Below are 21,743 nucleotides of genomic sequence, written 5' to 3' on the forward strand. Positions count from 1 at the left end.
GTCCTCCTCATTGTGCATAATAATGAATTGTACAAACATTACTCATAGTTGCAAATCAATACTCAAATTCATTGATATACCAGAAACTAACACACATTCTTAATCAAATCAACTAGTCAAGCACTATATTCACAAGGACAAGATTGACGCATGTTAAGATTTCAAGGCAATCAAACATCAAATCATAACCATCTAATCCACAATGTTCATTGTCAACAACCAAGAGTCAAAATAATTTTCTTCATGGGGCACAACGAAGCATGATTCATTTTTTTCATTGGAACGTTTTTTTTTCGTTTTTTTTAAAGAAATAAAACTAATCTAAGAAAGCAATAAAAAGAGAAGAGAGAAAGCAGTACCATATATACAAAATCATCTCCCCCCAAGCCAAAGCAAGCAATGCCCTCATTGTCTTGGGAGTGTAGCTAAGAAAAGCTACTCCTCATCATAATCATCCTTATCCATTCGAGCATAACCACTCCCACCTCCATGGCTAGATCCGGCACCTCCTTGACCCGAACCACCTGCAAACTAGTTAGGATCCACATTCCCCCCTAATCCCACCAAATGGAACATCGGCCCCGTAACCATGGACAGAAGAATAGTCAACATAACTACCAAAAGCAACGGGGGTAGAATATCCTCCTTGAGGATATTGAAACCAATCGAGAACCAAAGCATCGGGGGGAATAGCCCCTCGGCGTGCATAGTCATCATACATGGGGTATAGGCCCCTTCCTAGGTTTCGTTCCACACACCCAACCCGTCTATCTAGAGAACCTACCCTAGTGTCAAGGTTTTGAAACATACCCTCTATCCTTCCTTGGCCCATCTCGATCCTATCAAGTTGGCTCCTAGAAGACGAGAAGTCATAAGGTGCATTAGGGATGTCATGCATGTAAGGTTGTGGTGGTGGTTGGAAATGGGATTGTGGGTGAGGTTGAGATGGAGGTGGAGGTTGGGGAGCTTTTTGAACTTCTTTATCATTGTCTAACTCGAATGTGTAAGTGGTCTTGCCCTTATCAAATTTGGTTAAGGTGGGGTTAGGCAACTTGAAGGCTTGTTCTCTTCTACCCGACTCCCTATGAATAATCCACCACATCTTGTTAGGCTGACTCACACTATGGGTAGGTTGGATCCAATTAAGGCCTCCTAGGTAGCTAAGGTCCATTAAGGTAGGGTTGTCTACTCTACTATGGTCATTAAGCGTAAAACCCATCAATTTAACCGCAATGTGGGTTACTAACCCACCAAAATAGATAGGAGTCTTAGCCCTCGAGGTCTCGGCTACCCTAGCATTACGTTGGAAGTGTTGGGTCATCCTAAGGGGAATGTTTAATTTCCCACACTTAGGAATCAAATAGGAGGCTAACAACTCTAACTCATCCCTCCTAACGTTGGAAGTGTTGGGACATCCCGCATGTAACACCCTAGAAATTCCTTTCTTTTAAAATACCTGTTTTGCCCTGTTTAAAACTTTAAATAGGAAAATCTAAGATATTACCGCCATCGTGAAAACGGCTAAGGCAACTATCAAAGACACACAGCGGAAGACTCTCCTTTAAAAAAATTTACAACGACTCAACCCTAAAAAAAAGTCAACTCATGAAAGTAAAGTCAAACCAAACTAAAATAACGTCAAATCTACAACTTGGAATTATTGTAGGCCCTTAACAAAACCAAATCAATTTAAATACCTTTACGCTAATCTCGCAACAATAATATTATAATATAATAAAAGCGATAACACATCATAAACTTATGGAAACTAGCATGATTTGCTCTTCACTCGTGCCCATCATGAATATGCTTCATCACTTGAAAAGCTTCTCTCTACTTGTTTCCAATACCCTCCATTAAAAATGGGTCATCATAGGGCCAAGGTAAAGACAAGGCCAACAAACACACAATCAGCAAAGCTGAGTACATAAGCGTAATTAAACACACTAACATGCTTTTACCTATCAACACACAACTTACCTTGATGCACCTGTTTTCAAGCACACAACACACACAACAAAACTTCTCAACAAAGTAACTAAATAATTTATTTAGTTTTGATTACGCATCGAACGGGTTTCCCCCTAACCTGACCCAATAAAGGGGTACTAACACGGGAGCTAACCGTGCTAGTATAAAAGAACCACTCGTAAGTGGCGGAATTCTTGCGCATAATGAAAAGGAAAATACAGCGTCCTGTACTCCCCGTAGAAGTTATGGTCAAATATAAAGTCGCATAACTCCCTCCATATGTTCATACTCAAGGTATATACGTTCCAAGAGTTTTGGTGCGTAATCTCTTTCACTTTACGTTATTTACATATTATTAAACTTGGTGATGACTCTCAAATCATAATAACATCAAACATTATAATTATTCAAACAATTAAACACTCCGATTTAATTCTTGAATAATTAGTGACCACATAATATTTAATGTTGAACCCTTTTTAAATCTAACTCGGTGCCAAAGACACCTTAAACGCATAATGCGCCACAAATCCTATCCCTCGGTGTTAAAAACACCTTAAGTGCACTAAGGCACCAACATACAATTTATTCCTCGTGTTCATAGACACTTATATAGCTCCTTCCTCATGCTTATAGCATCAATCAAAATTATATGAACCATAATAAAATTCCCTTTTAATATTCCAATCCAAATTAAACATTTAGTTTAATTAAACATGCTTTCTATCATGCCATAAATAAAAGTGAGGTTCATATTCAACATGCCAAACTTTAATTTTCCAATCATTAATCCATCACAAATAAATCATGCTTCATAATTCAATCACTAATATCAACCAAATCACAATTTCCATTCATAATCTAGCATGACACTACTTGTAATCAATTAATCACATCTAGCATGCTACTAAATTATCAAAAATATGCTAAGTACGCGAACGTACCTTGAATACGATCTTAATATCGCCACGACTAATAGAAATCACTCACTTTGAAGTCTCCTACAAATTAAAATAATAATAGAGCATTAAAATCCACTCTACACAAATTTCCAAAAATATATACTCTTATTAAACTACTCATAATTTAATTAAAACAAGCTGAAATTTTATTTAAAACCTCATACTTTAATCCCAATTAATGGGTAATTAAAATTCCTTAAAGAAACTTGATTTTTAATATACTACCAAAAATTCCAGCAATATATTTATATAAAAACTTGTTGTAATTACGCTTTAAAACACTTAAATCAAAGGTTTAAACCACCCTAAATCCTAATCCTTTAATAATTAATAATTTATGAATCTAGGGTTTCAAAATTGGGGTTTTTTAATTAGAATTAAAATCTGAAAATTAAATTACATACTACTTATAATCAAACATCATAATATTAGTCACAAAACCCATATTTAATAATTAGATCTATGGTTTAAACAAAAATTAAAAAGAATGATTAAATTTTTTTTTCGAATGGAAGGAGGCTGTACAGCAGGCCGGCCACCACAGTCGGCTTCTGCCAGCCGCTAGTGGTAGCCGTCGCTGCCAGCTGGTGCTGCTGGTGGTTAGCAGCCCACCGATGGTGGTGGTGGCCGGCGGTGGTGAATGAAAAACAAGGGGAAGGGGAAAAAGAAAGAAATAAAAAAAAGTAGAAAAATAAAGAAGAAGAGAGAGAAAGTTTACCTTGGGTTTTCTCCACTCTGGGCAAAGTTTAATTTTCCCATGTGTTGAATATTTATACCCCTTTCTCTAGAAACCCTTCTTACCTAAACTTTTCCTTTTTACTCTTTCCTAATCCCTTTCCTAATAAAACTTTACTAAAATAAAACTTTCCTAAATTAAACCCTAACTTCAATTAAATAAATAATTAAATAAACTTTCCTTTTATAAAATATTTCCTAACTTATTTAAAATAAATAATTAAAATATCATAAATAATTCATTTCAAATTATTTGAATACCCCACAAAATACTTATTTTAAATAAAATACGGGGTATTATAGTCTACCTCCCTTAAAAGAAGTTTCGTCCCGAAACTTTGGTAAACGAAATTCAAACTTTTTCCTCAGTTTGTATAATATTGATGTACTTTTTGTCATATCTTTACCTTTTTGTGTCTCTTTGAGAACACAATAGCTCAAAATACTTGCTAAAATTGTGCAAAAAGCACAAAAATAACTAAAAATATCGGGAAAAAGCGCGAAATTCTACCGCATTCTACCCCCTTACAGAAAATGAATTACGTCCCCGTAACTCAACATACCTGAAACAACTCAGGGTATTTCTTTTTCATTTCATCCTCTGCTTCCCAAGTGGCTTCCTCATGATCCATGTTTCTCACACTACAAAAGTACACTGGATGCCCCTTTTTAATGTACTTTGCCAACTTTAACACAAATATTAACCTAGGGAATTTGGTTTCACTATGCATCCAATAAGTCACTTACTCATTCTCACTCGTGTTCATTTTCACCTTCTGTGATCGACAACTGATTTCTGCACTATACTTGCTCAACCAATCCATTCCCAGAATGACATCAAAATCACTTAACCCAAACTCGATAAGGTCAGACAGAAACACTTTCCCCTCGATCTCTAAACGTACTTCTCTAAAGGTTTTGGTACAATTCACTACCCTACCCGTTGGAATGGTTATTGGTAAGTCTACTACTTCTATTGTTTTCAAACAGTCTTTAAGTTTCGAAACAATTCTTTTTGAAATGAAAGAAAAAGTTGCACCAGAATCAAACAAAACTTTAACAGGAATAGATTTAATAGAAAAAGTACCGGTGACGACATCTTTCGTGGAATCATCCTCATGTCTATTCAGCACATTCAATTTCCCTATAGCTCCACCTTTTTGTTAATTATTCGCACTATTGTTGTTGTTGTTCTTTGCTCCATTCTGCTACACTCCCTTATTCCCAGTAAAGTTATTATTGTTCCCTTAAAAGTTCCTTTGGGTCCCTCCTGAATTATTATTCTGCTTGTTCCCATTAGAATTTTTGGAGAAACACTCGTACTCCCTATGCCTCAGCTTATTACAAGCACAACAAGTAACAAGATTGCCATCACAATCTCTTCAAGGGTGGTTATTCTTGCACCTCTTGCAAAAATAACGCCTCTCATTCTTGTTATTCCCTTGGTTATTGTTTCTAGCCCCTCCATTGAAGTTACGTCCTCCTTGACAATTGTTACCTTGGGAATTATTGTTGTTGTAAAATTTGTTGTTGTTATGGTGGTATTTTTGCTTCTTAAAGCTGTTCTGGTTACCCTGTTGGTTCCCAGAATTTTGCCCCACCTCTTTTCTCTTTTCTTTCCCTTCCACCTCAGCTAGTTCCTTCTTTTTCTTCAACTCTAATGCATACAGGTATGCAGCTCTCCCATACACCTCGTCTAAAGTCTCAAACACTTGTCCACACAACTTCAACTGCAAATCAGTAGTCAAACCACTCTCAAACTTTCTAGCCTTTGCCTTCTCTGTAGCAACAGACTCTTCAGCAAAACAAGACAACTCAATAAACTTTGTATAGTATCTAGTAACTGACATCTCCTCCACCTTGAGGTTTGAGAACTCCTCAGCCTTTTGCTTCTGTAAGAAGTTAGGGTAAAACTTATCCCTCACTTTCTCTTAGAACTTAGTCCAATTGAACCCGAGTAATGCCCTAATGGTAGCTTCATTTTGTTGCCACCAAAGATCAGCTTCACCCCTCAAATAATAAGTAGCACAGCCCACCTTAGAATTCTTTAGCAACTGCCCAAAACAGTTTCTCAAACTCTCTTAACCAGTTTTCCAGTATGGTAGGGTCAGGCTCTCCTAGATAGGTTGGTGGTTTTCTTTGGGCCACCTTCTTGAAAAGTTCTCCCTGAGTATCCCCATTGTTAGTTGAATTCCTTGCCAACTGTTGGGCCACAACTGCCAATTGCCTTACAACTTCACTCAGATCACCCCCATCATTATTGGTATTACTTCCCCCTGCCCTCTTTCTTCTCTTGAATTAAGAACAAGGGACTATATTAGATATGGTCTTGGCTAGCTCTCAAGGCATACACTCATCTATTAATTAACACCCTTGAAACATTGCAGAAAATTTGAAGCTAACAAATTGGGATAGCAAAAGCTAAAATTCCCTAAATTTGTAGCTTTGTCAATCAATTATTGATTGCTAACCAACCATACATTTAATAAAGCATCACATAGATAAATAAAAATAATTCCCATAAATTCCCATAGCTTAGAAACAGTTTATTGGAATGCTTTAGATTGAAGTTTGGCTATTGGAATAGTGATATAAAATGAATAATTTTTGGGAAGTGAAATGAATTATTTGTCAATAATATAAATTAATTGACAAATAAATAAGTAGAATTTTATTAATTATAAGGAAATAAAATAGAATTACTGAAATAAAAATTGAGTTCTAAAAACTTATGCATTACATAAGCTCACTGACTCACTGTGGTCATATCACTTATTACTTTGAAACTGAAAGAAATGATAAACTAAAATTAAAACTAAGAAGCCCTAATGAAAGAAATTATAGAAGTCTAATCCTTTCGAATGTTGTCTCTCTTGTCCGCGGACTGCTTGTAGCTATTAGGATCGAACTCAGGATCATCTGTCTCCTCCATGGGTTCAGGTGGCTCTGGTTCAGGTTCTACTTGCACAAACTCTCCCTCTTCCTCCTCATCAGAAGAAATATCTTTTATAATTGGAGTTGGAAGTGGATTTGGGTTAGGAATCTCCATGAGGGAACTATCTCTCTCCCCTTGCTCTCCATTTTCTGCTTGGTCGCCCTGAGAAGAAGAAGAAGAAGAAGAACTCCCTGACTGGTGACTAGGAGAGGGGGATTATTCAATACTGGATTGTCAAAATAATAGTCAGGGTATGAAAAGTGCAAATGTTGACAATGAGCATTCTCGACCCTAATGAGATAAGTAGTTAAAAATCTGTAGTCTGGGTACCATTGTCCATAATAATCTTTATACTTATGGTAGTTGGAATGTCCCCTGGTAGATAAAAATCAGAAAATTTTTCTTTGACTGCGAGATAAGGAGGATTTTCTGGAAGGCAGTGAACAATCATAGCCGAAATACGGTCGGGATTATCATAAACCCTGTCCCTTAGGACATTGCTAAAGTAAGAACAGAAATAGCGAATCTTTTCTACATAATCGTAGGGATGTTCATTGTTTTTCTTAATGAGAGTGTCCAATTAAGTGAATTTGCTAGGGAGAATCGGCATCCTGTATAGAAAAGTCTTAGAAAAGAATTCCCTTTCCCAAAGAAAACAAAATAATACAGTTCTTGCATGAATTAGGTTCAATGTTCAATCAAACAATTTTCCTTATTTCTAATCACATAATTACATGCTCTCAAGCAATTTATTCACATGATTAAACATGCATACAAGAACATGATTATTTCTAACTTATATGCCCAATTTCCTTCCTACCCATTCTCACCAACATGCTTTAAAAGCTTTTAACACATAATACTTACCTTAATCCTTGCTTTCCTGCAAAATGAACAAACTAAAAAAAATACTTTCGACTCTTCTTAATTAAAATTTTCGAAAATAATAGAGAAAAGAACCAAGAAAATTTCGGCCCTTCCCCCTAAAAAAAAAAAAAATTCGGACACTCTAAAATAAAATAAAAAAAAAAGTTTTGGACCTTATTAAAAAAATTTTTGGACCTTTTCAAAATAAAAATAAAAAAAATTTCGGGTTTTAATTTAATCCAATAAAATATTTGATCTTCTCAAAAATAATTAAATAAAATAACTTTCTTAAAAAAAAATATTTCACCAATAAATAATTACTTGGCCAAGTTTCAAATTTAAACACTTTAAAAACACGTTTTGGCTTTAGTGGTAATAAAATCTCAACCTAAACTCTGATACCACTTTGTAACACCCTAGAATTCCTTTCTTTTAAAATACCTATTTTGCCCTGTTTAAAACTTTAAATAGGAAAATCTAAGATATTACCGCCACCGTGAAAACGGCTAAGTCAACTATCAAAGACACACAACGGAAGACTCTCCTTTAAAAAAATTTAAAACGACTCAACCCTAAAAAAAATCAACTCACGAAAGTAAAATCAAACCAAAGTAAAATAAAGTCAAACCTACAACTTGGAACCATTATAGGCCCTTAACAAAACCAAATCAATTTAAATACCTTTATGTTAGTCTCGCAAGAATAATATTATAATATAATAAAAGCAATAACACATCATAAACTTATGGAACTAGCATGATTCGCTCTTCACTCATGCCCATCATGAATATGTTTCATCACCTGAAAAGCTTCTCTCTACTTGTTTCCACTACTCTCCATTAAAAATGGGTCATCATAGGACCATGGTAAAGACAAGGCCAACAAACACACAATCAGCAAAGCTGAGTACATAAGCGTAATTAAACACACTAACATGCTTTTACCTATCAACACACAACTTACCTTGCTGCACCTGTTTTCAAGCACACAACACACACAATAAAACTTCTCAACAAAGTAACTAAATAATTTATTTAGTTTTGATTACGCATCGAACGGGTTTCCCCCTAACCTGCCCCAATAAAGGGGTACTAACACGGGAGCTAACCGTGCTAGTATAAAAGAGCCACTCGTAAGTGGCAAAATTCCTTCGCATAATAAAAAGGAAAATACAGCATCATGTACTCCCAGTAGAAGTTATGGTCAAATATAAAGTCGCATAACTCCCCCCATATGTTCATACTCAAGGTATATACGTTCCAAGAGATTTGGTGCGTAATCTCTTTCACTTTACGTTCTTTACATATTATTAAACTTGGTGATGACTCTCAAATCATAATAACATCAAACATTATAATTATTCAAACAATTAAACACTCCGATTTAATTCTTGAATAATTAGTGACCACATAATATTTAATGTTGAACCCTTTTTAAATCTAACTCGGTGCCAAAGACACCTGAAATACATAATGCGCCACAAATCCTATCCCTCGGTGTTAAAAACACCTTAAGTGCACTAAGGCACCAACATACAATTTATTCCTCGTGTTCATAGACATTTATATAGCTCCTTCCTCATGCTTATAGCATCAATAAAAATTATATGAACCATAATAAAATTCCCTTTTAATATTCCAATCAAAATTAAACGTTAGTTTAATTAAATATGTTTTCCATCATGCCATAAATAAAAGTGAGGTTCATATTCAACATGCCAAACTATTATTTTCCAATCATTAATCCATCACAAATAAATCATGCTTCATAATTCAATCACCAATATCAACCAAATCACAATTTCCATTCATAATCTAGGATGATACTACTTGTAATCAAGTAATCACATCTAGCATGCTACTACATCATCAAATATATGCTAAGTACGCAAACGTACCTTGAATACGATCTTAATATCGCCACGACTAATAGAAATCACTCACTTCGAAATCTCCTAAAAATTAAAATAATAATAGAGCAGTAAATCCACTCTACACAAATTTCCAATAATATATACTCTTATTAAACCACTGTTTGGCTCATGTCAAACAGTGTTGCCATAAGACCAGTGTTGCTCTATGGTACAGAATGTTGGGCTTCTAAGAAAGAGCATATTAAAAAGATGGAGGTTACGGAAATGCGCATGTTAAGGTGGATGTGTGGAAACACTTTAAGAGATAGAATCAGAAATGAGGTTATTCGCAAGAAAGTAGGTGTGGCGGGCATTGTAGATAAATTAAGGGAAAATCGTCTGCGTTGGTTTGGACATGTAAGACGGAGACCCGAGGGTGCACCGGTGCGAAGAGTGGAAGAGTGGGACCATGGAGGGATTAAACGAGGAAGAGGGAGACCAAAGATGACTTGGTTGGAAGGAGTGAGGAAGGATATGAAGTGCATGGATTTACATGAGGATGAAGTTTTGGATCGTAAGGGATGGAGGAGAAAGATTTATGTTGATGACTACACGGAATAATCAAATTTGGTTCATGTTAGCCGACCCCACTTTTGGGATTAAGGCTTTGATTGATTGATTGATTGATTGATTGATTAAACCACTCATAATTTAATTAAAACAAGCTGAAATTTTATTTAAAACCTCATACTTTAATCCCAATTAATGGGGAATTAAAATTCCTTAAAGAAACTTGATTTTTAATATACTACCAAAAATTCCAGCAATATATTTATATAAAAACTTGCTGTAATTAGGCTTTAAAACACTTAAATCAAAGGCTTAAACCACCCTAAATCCTAATCCTTCAATAATTAATAATTTATGAATCTAAGGTTTCAAAATTGGGGCTTTTTAATTAAAATTAAAATCTGAAAATTAAATTACATACTACTTATAATCAAACATCATAATATTAGTCACAAAACCCATATTTAATAATTAGATCTATGGTTTAAACAAAAATTAAAAATAAAGATTAAATTTTTTTTTTCGAATGGAAGGAGGCCGGACAGCAAGCTGGCCACCACAATCGATTGCTGCCAGCCGCTGGTGTTAGCCGCCGCTGTCGGCTGGTGCTGCTGGTGGCCGGCGGCCTACGATGGTGGTGGTGGCTGGCGGTGGTGAATGGAAAACAAGGGGAAGGGGAAAAAGAAAGAAATAAAAAAAAGGAGAAAAATAAAGAAGAAGACAGAGAAAGTTTACCTTGGGTTTTCTCCACTTTGGGCAAAGTTTAATTTTCCCAAGTGTTGAATATTTATACCCCTTTCTCTAGAAATCCTTCTTACCTAAACTTTCTCTTTTTACTCTTTCCTAATCCCTTTCCTAATAAAACTTTACTAAAATAAAATTTTTCTAAATTAAACCCCAACTTTAATAAAATAAATAATTAAATAAACTTTCCTTTTATAAAATGTTTTCTAACTTATTTAAAATAAATAATTAAAATATCATAAAATAATTCATTTCAAATTATTTGAGTACCCCACAAAATACTTATTTTAAATAAAATATGTATAAAAATACGGGGTATTACAGTTATTACATTACACATTGTACTCTGGGGGTAAACTTTGTCAAACCCAACCTCGAATAATAACATCAATATTTAATCAACTCATTTATCCCATAAGTGTGCCACGCTCTTTTTTTTTATATACCTAGCATTGGACATGAGTAATTCGAATAACAAACCAACAAGTATAAAAACTTGAATATTCTCAATAACCAGAAAAACACCTTGAACCAACCACATACGGGCCAATTTCCACTGTAGGGGACCATAGAAAAATAAATAATAGAGATTGTACCTCATTCTTAACTCATGATCATTATCTCTTTAACAACATGCCAAGGACTAAGGTATATAACGCCGAGCCTCAAACTAATAACAAAATATTAATGTTCACCCTTTTGATCTCATACTTTGATCATTCACAAATTAATATATAGTATCGCAATAATGGCACGGGTTCCTAAATAATATAACAATTCAAACTCGATTCATTCATAGTATATCTCAAGTTTTACAGGACAATAATACTAAATACCCAAATATAATCAACTCACAACCCAAAAATAATACAAGTTACCCTATAACCTCAAAATGATACTCTATATTCGAATACAATGTCTCGACACAATTATGATTATTCAAAAGTTCACATCAAATAAAGCCATATAAACTAAATTGCCGTAAGAATCATATATCTATCAATATAACTCCAATTCCACGAATTCACAGATCATCAAATACACTTGCATAAAAAAAACACATGATTAACTTATTTATTTTAAACTATTATTAGATTACAATTTACAAACATGATTGTGGTATGATGACACAACAACTAAAAGATGCGTATGATTACCTTTGGAATAAAAGAAATTGGTTTGACCACATGATGATCAGGGAGATAAATATTCTAAAGATTAATAGCAGGCTGTTGGTATAAACCCACAAACATACAGAATGGAGTAAAGAAGAAAAAGAGAAAGCTAGGAATTTTGTATCAAAACGGCTACATAATAGTATACATCAAAAACTTATTAGGGTTAAAATAGTTTATATACACTTAAAAATAAAGAGTTATATTTAAATTAAAATAGGGTTTTAAACCTTTCCGAACACAAAAATAAAAATATGAGATTAGGAAAGTTTTTTTTAATAAATAAAAATAAACTATTATTTTTATAAAATATATTATATAAAATCATAAAATATTCGGGTATTACAATCTACCCTCCTTAAAATAAGTTTCGTCCCTGAAACTTAAAATAGAAAAATTAAGGGTATTACAGTTTACCCTCCTTAAAACAAATTTCGTCCCTGAAACTTAAAATAGAAAAATTTAGGGTATTACACCGCATGACCATTGTAACTTAGCTCTAAGATGAGAGTGGAGTTAGGTGGACTTCCTCCACCACTCCAACGGTAGCTCCTTCATGGTTATAGACTCCTAAAAATGTCTCCCCAAAACCAAACCCGATGATGAACAAAATTTCCCCGCCATTATTGGTCGGGTTAAGTATATAATCCTTGAAGCGCTTAAATCCATGTTCAACCCAATACATTTCATAAATAAACCCAATTCTTAGCCCATTTTCCCTAAGCCATAACATATTTCGTGTCCACATAACAAAACCGAGCTGAAATGATTTTGTGGCCCTATAATTTTGATCCAAATGTTATTTTTTTGGATAGGCCTTTCAATAACCTTTCCAACTACATATCATAAGCCCAACTCCGATTTAAAACGAAGAAGATATGAGCAAAATACTAAACTCGCGCGACCCAAAACCGACACCCTTTCACTAAAACGACCATATCTTAAAATCTACAAATTATTTTGACCTGATTCTAATTGGGTTAGAAATTAGACTTAATATTCTTTCATGTGTCTTCTCCATGTTTTCTCTTACGCGCTTATGAATCTGGACACATTTTTAGACAAATTGTACACCGCGACACGGTGTGCTTCACCGTGCCACGGTGGACAGCACCGTGTCACGGTGCCCAACTCCGTGTCACGGTGGCCAATTAGGGTTTTTCCGCGACTCTTATCTCTTCTAAGTTTCTGTGTATCCCCCAGTTCATTTCCTCTATAAATACCCCCTGATTTCCTCAGTTTCAGGGCACCAAAAATCACTCTTTCTCCCTACACCAAAAATCATTCTCTCTCTTGATTAAACCTATTTTCTAGCCTTCCCTATTCTTCCACCATACATCCCTTAAGTACTCTAAGGAGTCCGTACTTGACTCGAGGTTATGTCCTTAAACCAAGGCATGAAAGGTAGAATTAACTGAGGTTTTGGACCAAATCAACTTTTCTTTTTATTTAATTTAATTATTTCAATTGATTTATATTTTTATTGAAGTTACTAATAGTTTATTCATGATGTAGCAATTTAAGGAAACGCGGAAAGCGAGTAATTAATCACTTGATTACTCTATTTTTATTCTTGTTGCTAGTATCATGATTAGGTTTATTATTATTATTTGATTTGACTAACAATTTATTGTTGAATTGCTTCCAACATTAATGTTTATTATATTGTTATTATGATCACCATATTGCATGTTTAAAGGGAATATGTAATTGAATATCATGCCTAATAAGATAATTTGGACAACCGGTTTAGGTTCCCTTTTAATCTTGTTATTAAATCAAGTGATCACAATATTTTAGAATTATGTGTGTGCATTAATATTCAACCAATTTAGCATAATAATAGTTTGGAGCGAATTGAATATTTTGTTTGTATGTCTTTGAGATCGCAGGAATCACTTTTCACTTTAAGAATCGAGTAGAGGACAATACGGGTGAATGTGACTCCATGACTCACTTCGTACCATCATCCCCAATCCTCCTTTCGTGGTTCCGAACCATATGAGTTAGTAATCTCATGGATTATGAATGGGGTGTAACCTTCACGGGTCAATTGTTGTTGCCTATCGTTGTCCCTTAATCGTGGTTGTCTTTTATGATCTGTGAACGGTTTACAAGTTCCTAAAAAACTTATTGCAACTCCCTACTTTCCTTGTCCTTAATCGTATATGTCAATTCCCACTTCCTACGAGTCCCAAGCGTATTCATACATGCTTATGTAGGTGCGCTTCAAACGACGCCTATAATGGTACACTTTCAATCGTTGACCATTTATCTTGAATTCTTCACCTTTTTCATTCACTAGCTCAACCGAACCAAATATATTCACCTTAGTGACAGTAAAGGGGCCTGACCACCTAGACTTTAGTTTTTCTCTTGGTAGGATCTTCTTGTCGTGCCACTTCTTGGTTTTCTCCTTGTGAATCCGTGCGCTATCATATGCCGACAATCTAAACTCATTCAACTCGTTGAGTTGGAGAAGTCTTTTCTCCCCTGCAACCTTAGAATCCATGTTAAGCTCCTTGATTGCCCAAAAAACTTTGTACTTCAATTCCACCGGAAGATGACATGCCTTACTGTACACTAGTCTATAAGGAGAGGTACCAATTGGTGTCTTGAATGCAGTACGATAATCCCAAAGTGTATCATCTAGCTTCATGCTCCAATCCTTCCTTGACTTAGCTACCACTTTTTCCAGAATCGACTTGATTTCTCGGTTGGAGACCTCAACTTGACTACTAGTTTGAGGATGATAACTAAGTCCAGTCCTACGATATACTCCATAGTTCTTTAGAAGGTTGTCCAATTATCTTTCATGGAAGTAAGTACCTCCATCACTAATGATAGCTCGTGGGACACCAAACCTTGGAAATATGGTCTTCTTAAAGAGCTTCATGACCACTTAGGCATCATTTGTTGGTGAAGCAATGGCCTCGACCCATTTGGACACATAATCAACGGCCACGAGTATGTAACAATTCCCATTAGAAGATGGAAATGGTCCCATATAGTTAATACCCCAAACATTAAATATTTCAACTTCAAGAATCCCACTTTGGGGCATCTCGTGCCTCCTCAAAATATTGTCAGTCCTCTTTGCAAGAATCATTAGACATGATAAATAACTGCGCATCCTTGAACATAGTAGGCCAAAAAGAATCCCGACTCATTAAGCTTGGCTACGGTTCTAGAAGGACCATCATGCCCACCATATGGAGAGTTGTGGCAGCGTTGTAAGATGTCATTCACTTCCCAATCGGGGACACACCTGCGAAATAGTCCATCTGCACACTCACAAAATAAGAAAGGATCATCCTAAATATAATATTTAACATCATGGAGAAACCTTTTCTTTTGTTGGTAGGACATATCTGAAGGCAGTATACCACCTACCAAATAATTGGCATAGTCGGCATACCAAGGTCCTTGTGACACAACTTCAAGGAGATTATCGTCAAGAAGAGAATCATCAATAGGTGTAGAGTCTTTACCTCCATCATACCTGATCCTAGACAAGTGATCTGCAACTACATTCTCCACTCCCTTTTTGTCTCGAATGTCAATGTCAAATTCTTTAAGCGTGAGCACCCAACGAAGGAGTCTAGGCTTGGTCTCTGCCTTGGCAATGAGATATTTTAACGCTGCATGATCAGTAAAAACAATAATTTTAGAACCAACCAAGTATGATCTAAATTTCTCCAAGGGATAAATCACAGCAAGAAACTCCTCTGTAGTAGCATAGTTGACTTGAGTCTCATCTAAATTTTTACTCGCATAGTAAATAGCATGCAAAACTTTATCATTCCTTTGGCCAAGCACGACACCTAATGCATAGTCACTAGCATCATACATGATTTCGAATGGAAGACTCCAATCGGGAGCACAAATAATGGGGGCCGAAATCAAGGCTTTCTTAATGCTGTTAAAAGACTCAAGACACTAGTCAGTAAAATCAAAAGGAGCATCTTTAAGTAGAAGTTGGGTTAGTGGTTTAGCAATTTTAGAGAAATCCTTGATAAAGCGGTGATAAAACCCTACATGACCAAGGAAACTCCTTACCCCTTTAACATTCACAAGTGGGGGTAATTGCTCAATCACTTCTACCTTTGCTTTGTCTACCTGTATACCTTGGTCAGAAATAATATGACCCAATACTATACCTTGTGTCACCATAAAGTGGCACTTCTCCCAATTTAGGACCAAATTGCATTCTTTACACCATTTCAAAACTTTAGCGAGGTTAGATAGACAATTATCAAATGAAGATCCATACACACTAAAATCATCCATAAATACTTCCATAATAGACTCTATGAATTCAAAAAAGATGTTCATCATACAATGCTGAAAAGTGGCAGGTGCATTACATAATCCAAAAAGCATCCTATGATAAACAAAAGTACCATAGGGACATGTGTAGGGAATATTTCAAGCATCCCACACTTTAGCCCCACTGTGATCATACACTTAAGCATGGTGGCGTCCAAAGGGAAGGAAGCTAGAGTAACAGAGTCGCCAACAAGTTTTAGGAACTTGTAAACCGTTCATAGGGTGAAGGTTACACCCCTTAACGATCCAAGAGATCGTTAACTCCAATAGGTCTGAAACCATGACTGGAAGTTCAGGGATGAAGGTACAAATCCAACCTAAAATAGATTGAACCTGCCCTAAAAATAGGCCTCTACTTCATTCTTCTCGTATTCATGTGCGCTTTCTGACTAACATACAATCAATAGATTAACCCTAAACTTGTTTAATCTATGTTGGTTGAATTTAATGCACAAACAAAGCTATTATTGGTGATCACTTGAATTATAATCACATTAACCTAAACAAGATTATTAATTATCTTATTAAGCGTGATTACAAGTACAAATTTCCTTTAAACCTACAAGAGAGGGCGTGATCAAGCAATAACATATCAAGCAACAATAATAACAATCATCATCAATCATAATCATCTCAATAATAATAGCAAGATCCTAGGCATGATACTAACAAGTTTAATAACAAACCCTAGCATGTCACCAAACAATAAAAATCAAAGCTTTATTCCTAGCATGATACTAACATGATATTAGAAAGAATAGGAAGCATCATAGAAACATGCATGACATTAGAAATTTTAGTTATTACCCTAAACATGATACTAGGAATCATAAAGACATCCTAACATGATACTAGGAATCAACAAAATAATTAAGCATGATTTCTATATTAAAGCAATTACTTACTTTGATGTCTCGTATCTCTTTCTAATAACAAAATACACGCCTTAGTAACTTCAATGAAAATAATAAATCAAACAATTAATTAATTGAAAGAGAGATTTGGGACCAAACCCTCAGAAATATTAACCTTTCACGTCTAGGGCGAAGGCAACTTCGAACTTGGCTAGGTGTGTCTAGAATTTGTGTATGTGGAATTTTGTGAGAGGGAAAGGGTAATATGAATAGAGAGAGAGAAAGCTTTTAGCTTTTAGAGAGAAAAGAGACAGAGATGATTGTGAATTGTTGATGATTATTGATGACGAAAAACGGGGAAATACGACCCCTATTTATATAGAAAATAGCTCGGAATCAAATCAAGTCATATTCGGAATAAAATACCTCCTGTCGCCAACGACAGGAATTAGTGACAGCTGTTAGCGCGAGGTGACAGATTTGTCGTCTCGCGCTAAGTCAAAATTAAAAGGCGCTTTGTACGCGGAATCATCTTCTTAATACGATTATGCAGTAATTTCGCGTTAAGCAGATTAAAATCATATTTGTGCCAAATCACATATTTTATTTAAAATAAAACTCTTTAAAATATAATTATCACTCTTAATCTTATTAGAATTAAAAAGAACCTTGTAGATATTTCAGAAAGATTAAAATCAATCCTAATAACTTTAGGAATAATAATTAATGGGCCCTCCTCTAGATCATTGGGCCGCATGTAAAATCATTTCGGGCCAAATTTAATTTAAGTCATAACTTCCTCATTATTCATCAGAATTGGGCTTATAATATATCGTTGGAAAGCTCATTTCGAGTCCAATCCAACTACACTATTATTGGACCCTTATCATGGACCAAACCAAATTGGACTGGCTATTTTCATAAATAGAGTAAGAAAAGAAATGTTTCCAAAAACAAAAAGAAAGATATTTTAATAAAAACAACCACATCACTAGACTTTTCACACTTTCACCTCGTTTGATAATCAAATGACGTGAAAGATACTCATCACTGGGTTTGATTTTGGGAAGACACATTTGGGTGTCTACAACATGTAAATGTTGTTTCCTCCTTATCGTTAGGGTGAATTGGGATTTGAAAGAATTCCGAGTACCCATCAAAATAACAGAAAAATTTATGATTAGCCAATCTTTCCAACATTTAATCAATAAAGGGAATGGGAAAGTGTTCCTTTTTAGTGGCAGTATTTAATCTGCGATAATCAATACACATCCGCCATCCTATTACAGTTCTAGTGGGAATTAATTCATTTTTATCATTTTTTATTACTATCATCCCACCCTTTTTTGGAACTATCTACACAAGGCTTACCCACTTTGAATCAGAAATAGGGTAGATAATACCTGCATCAAGTAGTTTCATAACCTCCTTTTTTACGACCTCTTGCATGTTAGGATTCAACCTTCTCTGCGGTTGAATAACTGGTCTGTGATCATCCTCTAGGTGTATCCTGTGCATGCAAAAGTCAGGGCTAATATCCTTCAGATCATCAATACTGTACCCAATTGCCTTCTTGTGGGTTCGAAGAACCTTTAGAAGTTGGGAAGTTTGTGGGTCATTGAATGCAGTACTAATGATCAAAGGGTGTAGTTCCTGCTCATCCAAAAATACATATTTAAATGTGAAGGAAGAGGTTTAAGTTCAGGTTTCCTTACCTCCACAGAGTATGATTCCTAAATTAAATTTTCCACCTTACCATTCTCATTAGGGCTAAGTTGCTAATTTGATAGAGCATGCTCAATCTCATCCACCACTTTGCTCCATATGTCAGCGTCGCCTGCACTAAGTTTACAACATAGTACTTCCTCCAAAGGATCTCGGGAGAGAACCTGAGGTAAGCTATCATGGCATATAAAATCAATGACATCAATACTATAACATTTCTCCTCTAGCATAGGTCCTTTCATAACTCTCCCTAAATTAAATGTAATATTATCATCCCTAATAGAGATAGTTAATTTTCCATTTTTCACATCAATTATGGCCCCTGCAGTATGAATGAAAGGCTTTCCTAAAATAATAGGAATTTGTGTATCCTCAGCCATGTCTAAAACAACAAAATCAACAGGGATAAAAAATTTACCAACTCTAACAGGAACATCCTCTAAAATACCTAAGGGGTATTTAACAGAACGGTCTGCCATTTGTAAAGTAATATTGGTAACCTTTAAATCACCCATATTAAGCTTTAACACACAGACGATGGCATTACACTGACACTAGCACCTAAATCACATAATGCTTTATCAATAAAAACATTACCAATATGACAAGGTATAGAAAAACTACCGGGATCCTTTAATTTTGGTGGAGATTTATTTTGTAGTAAAGCACTACATTCTTCAGTGAAAGCTACAGTCTCAACCTCCTTTAAGGCTCTCTTCCTAGTTAAAATGTCCTTTATGAAATTAGCATATGCAGGAACTTGAGTGATTAAATTAGTGAAAGGAACCGTTACCTGTAGATTCTTGACGACCTCCAGAAACTTACCAAATTGCTTATCCAACTTATTCTTTAGATGTCTATGTAATACCCCGTATTTTTTGAAACGTATTTCTAATTAATTAATTAATTAGTATTCTCTTAGCCAAAATGATATTTGAATTTTGGCGCCAAAAGTATTTTAAAAACTCAATTATTATTTTTGGATTTTGGATAAGATTTATTATCCATTTATTTTATTTTAAAAATCGGATTATTTATATATTTCGGATATTTTAACTAATCAAAATTATATTTTAATTATTTAATTAGGAGAGCAGAATTTCCTAAATAATTAACTAGGAATTTTCGGATTTTCTTGGTAAAGAAAATCTAATTTTCTTAGTGAAATTAAATAATGAATAACTGGTATTTTCCTAATTAATTATTTATTATTTACACAATCATTTTTAATTCTTAAAATCTAGCAAATATTTCCCTAAAACTATAAGTGGAGGTCCAAAAATATGAGCATAGATATGCTCAATATTTTTTGCCACCATATGCTAAATTTGGGTTAATTATTTTGTTAGTTTTGTATTTTAATTATCTTCCTCAAATTTCTTATTTCCTTAATTCCTATTTTCCATCTCACAAAGATTTGATCATCTTATTTTTCTACCTTATTTCATCTTTGATTATTCCCCAAGTAATCTCTTTTGCCATTATATTTTCATGACAAACACACTTTCCTAAATTCTATTATTCTTAATCACCTTAATATCAAAAGTTTCCATATTTCTTTATTCACTTCTCCAAGTAATTCCTTAATTCTTTTTACCATAATTCTTCCTACATTCTCCTACCATAATTCCCTCATTCATGAGCCTATAAATACCCCTTCATACCTCTCATATTATTCACACCAAAAACCCAATTCTCTTCTCCTCTCTTCTTCTTCTTTTCCCTAAACCTTTTCATACTTTTCTTCTCCTCTTTTTACACAAATCATCCCGTTTATCTTTGAAGCCAGTTTTCGGGCACTTCTGTTAAGTTTTTGGGGTATTGATGTTTCACATAAGATTGTTCCTCTCAAAAAATCCTTGAGGTTAGGCTCAAGAATCACCCAATTAGGAGTTATATTGAAGGAGTTATGACCTCTGCAAGTTCTGCCTATTCTTTCCTACAAAAATTCAATTCTCTTCAATCCTATTCCTTTATCTTCTTCATGGTTAGTTTTCTAAAATGCAAATACCTATTTCAAAGCTATAATTTTATATTAAAGTATTATTTTAAAAGAGTTTTATAGTCCATGCACATTAGATTTGACTTTATGTTGTGATAACCTTATGGTTATGTTATTTGCTAGGTGTATTCGTCATTGAACTTTGAAAGTGTGAAGTATTGATTGATATTCGGAATCAAGGTTCTTTAGGTTCTTTTGTGTGGTTTTGCTAGCAAGGATCAAGGTACGTTTAGATGACTAGATACCTTTGAAAGTGATTGGTTTGAATAACATGTTTTACATGATTTGATTGTTGATTGAATTAAATTGATTTGAATTATGATTTTGAAATAAATTATGTTTGAAGGTATTGATTTTAATAAAAGTATTTTGAATGATTGATTTTTAAATCATGTTTTGCATGGTTTGGATTACTTATCGTGTTTAAAAAAAAAAAAAAAGGAATTGATTTTAAAAAGGTTTGTTGAATTAAATAAAGGTTGTTCAAGGAAGAGTTGTTGATTTTGAAAATCTATTAATTAATATGAGATTTTATTCTCAAGTATTTATTTAAAAGGTTTGATTTTGAAAGCATGTGGAATTAATAAAAAGGATTTTGAACTACGTTGGAACTATTGGATATTAAAAGGATTTATTGAACCATTGAATTATTATTATTATTATTAATGCTTTATAAGCATGTTGGTAATCCCACTATGCGGATTTGGTTTATTGATAAGGCCTTGGACTTTGTATGACCGGGTCTTTCCTCAAGAATAGCCTTGTAATATAAGGAGACTAGCTTGGGGGTGTGCACACTTGGGTGAGGAATTAGATTAAAAGAAATTGGTTCTTAATAAAGGAATTGGTTTTATTAACTATTATTTTGAATATTGAATCATTGGAATCGGTTTTGGAATAATGAGTTTGGAATTTATTGGATTAATTATTGGAATTGATTTATAAAGCATGTTTGCAAATAAATTGAGTTTACATTATCTTGCACTTATCGTACTTAGCATAATTTGCTAATCCGTATTTCC

The 21,743-nt window shown here is 34.4% G+C and overlaps 1 protein-coding gene across 1 annotated transcript; it reads right to left on the reverse strand.

Annotated features, from left to right (window-relative positions):
• Nucleotides 1-6,516: 6,516 nt before the first annotated feature.
• LOC145565029 (uncharacterized) lies at nucleotides 6,517-15,663 on the reverse strand. Its single transcript, XM_081625147.1, has 3 exons — nucleotides 15,158-15,663; nucleotides 14,022-14,579; nucleotides 6,517-6,805 (listed from the first exon to the last, which is right to left on the reverse strand). The coding sequence occupies exons 1-3, from the start codon at nucleotides 15,661-15,663 to the stop codon at nucleotides 6,517-6,519; spliced, it is 1,353 nt and encodes a 450-aa protein (XP_081481273.1).
• Nucleotides 15,664-21,743: the final 6,080 nt, after the last annotated feature.

The sequence above is a fragment of the Chenopodium album genome, chromosome 10 (assembly GCF_948465745.1).
Source record: "Chenopodium album chromosome 10, dcCheAlbu1.1, whole genome shotgun sequence".
NCBI classification, from domain to species: domain Eukaryota; kingdom Viridiplantae; phylum Streptophyta; class Magnoliopsida; order Caryophyllales; family Amaranthaceae; genus Chenopodium; species Chenopodium album.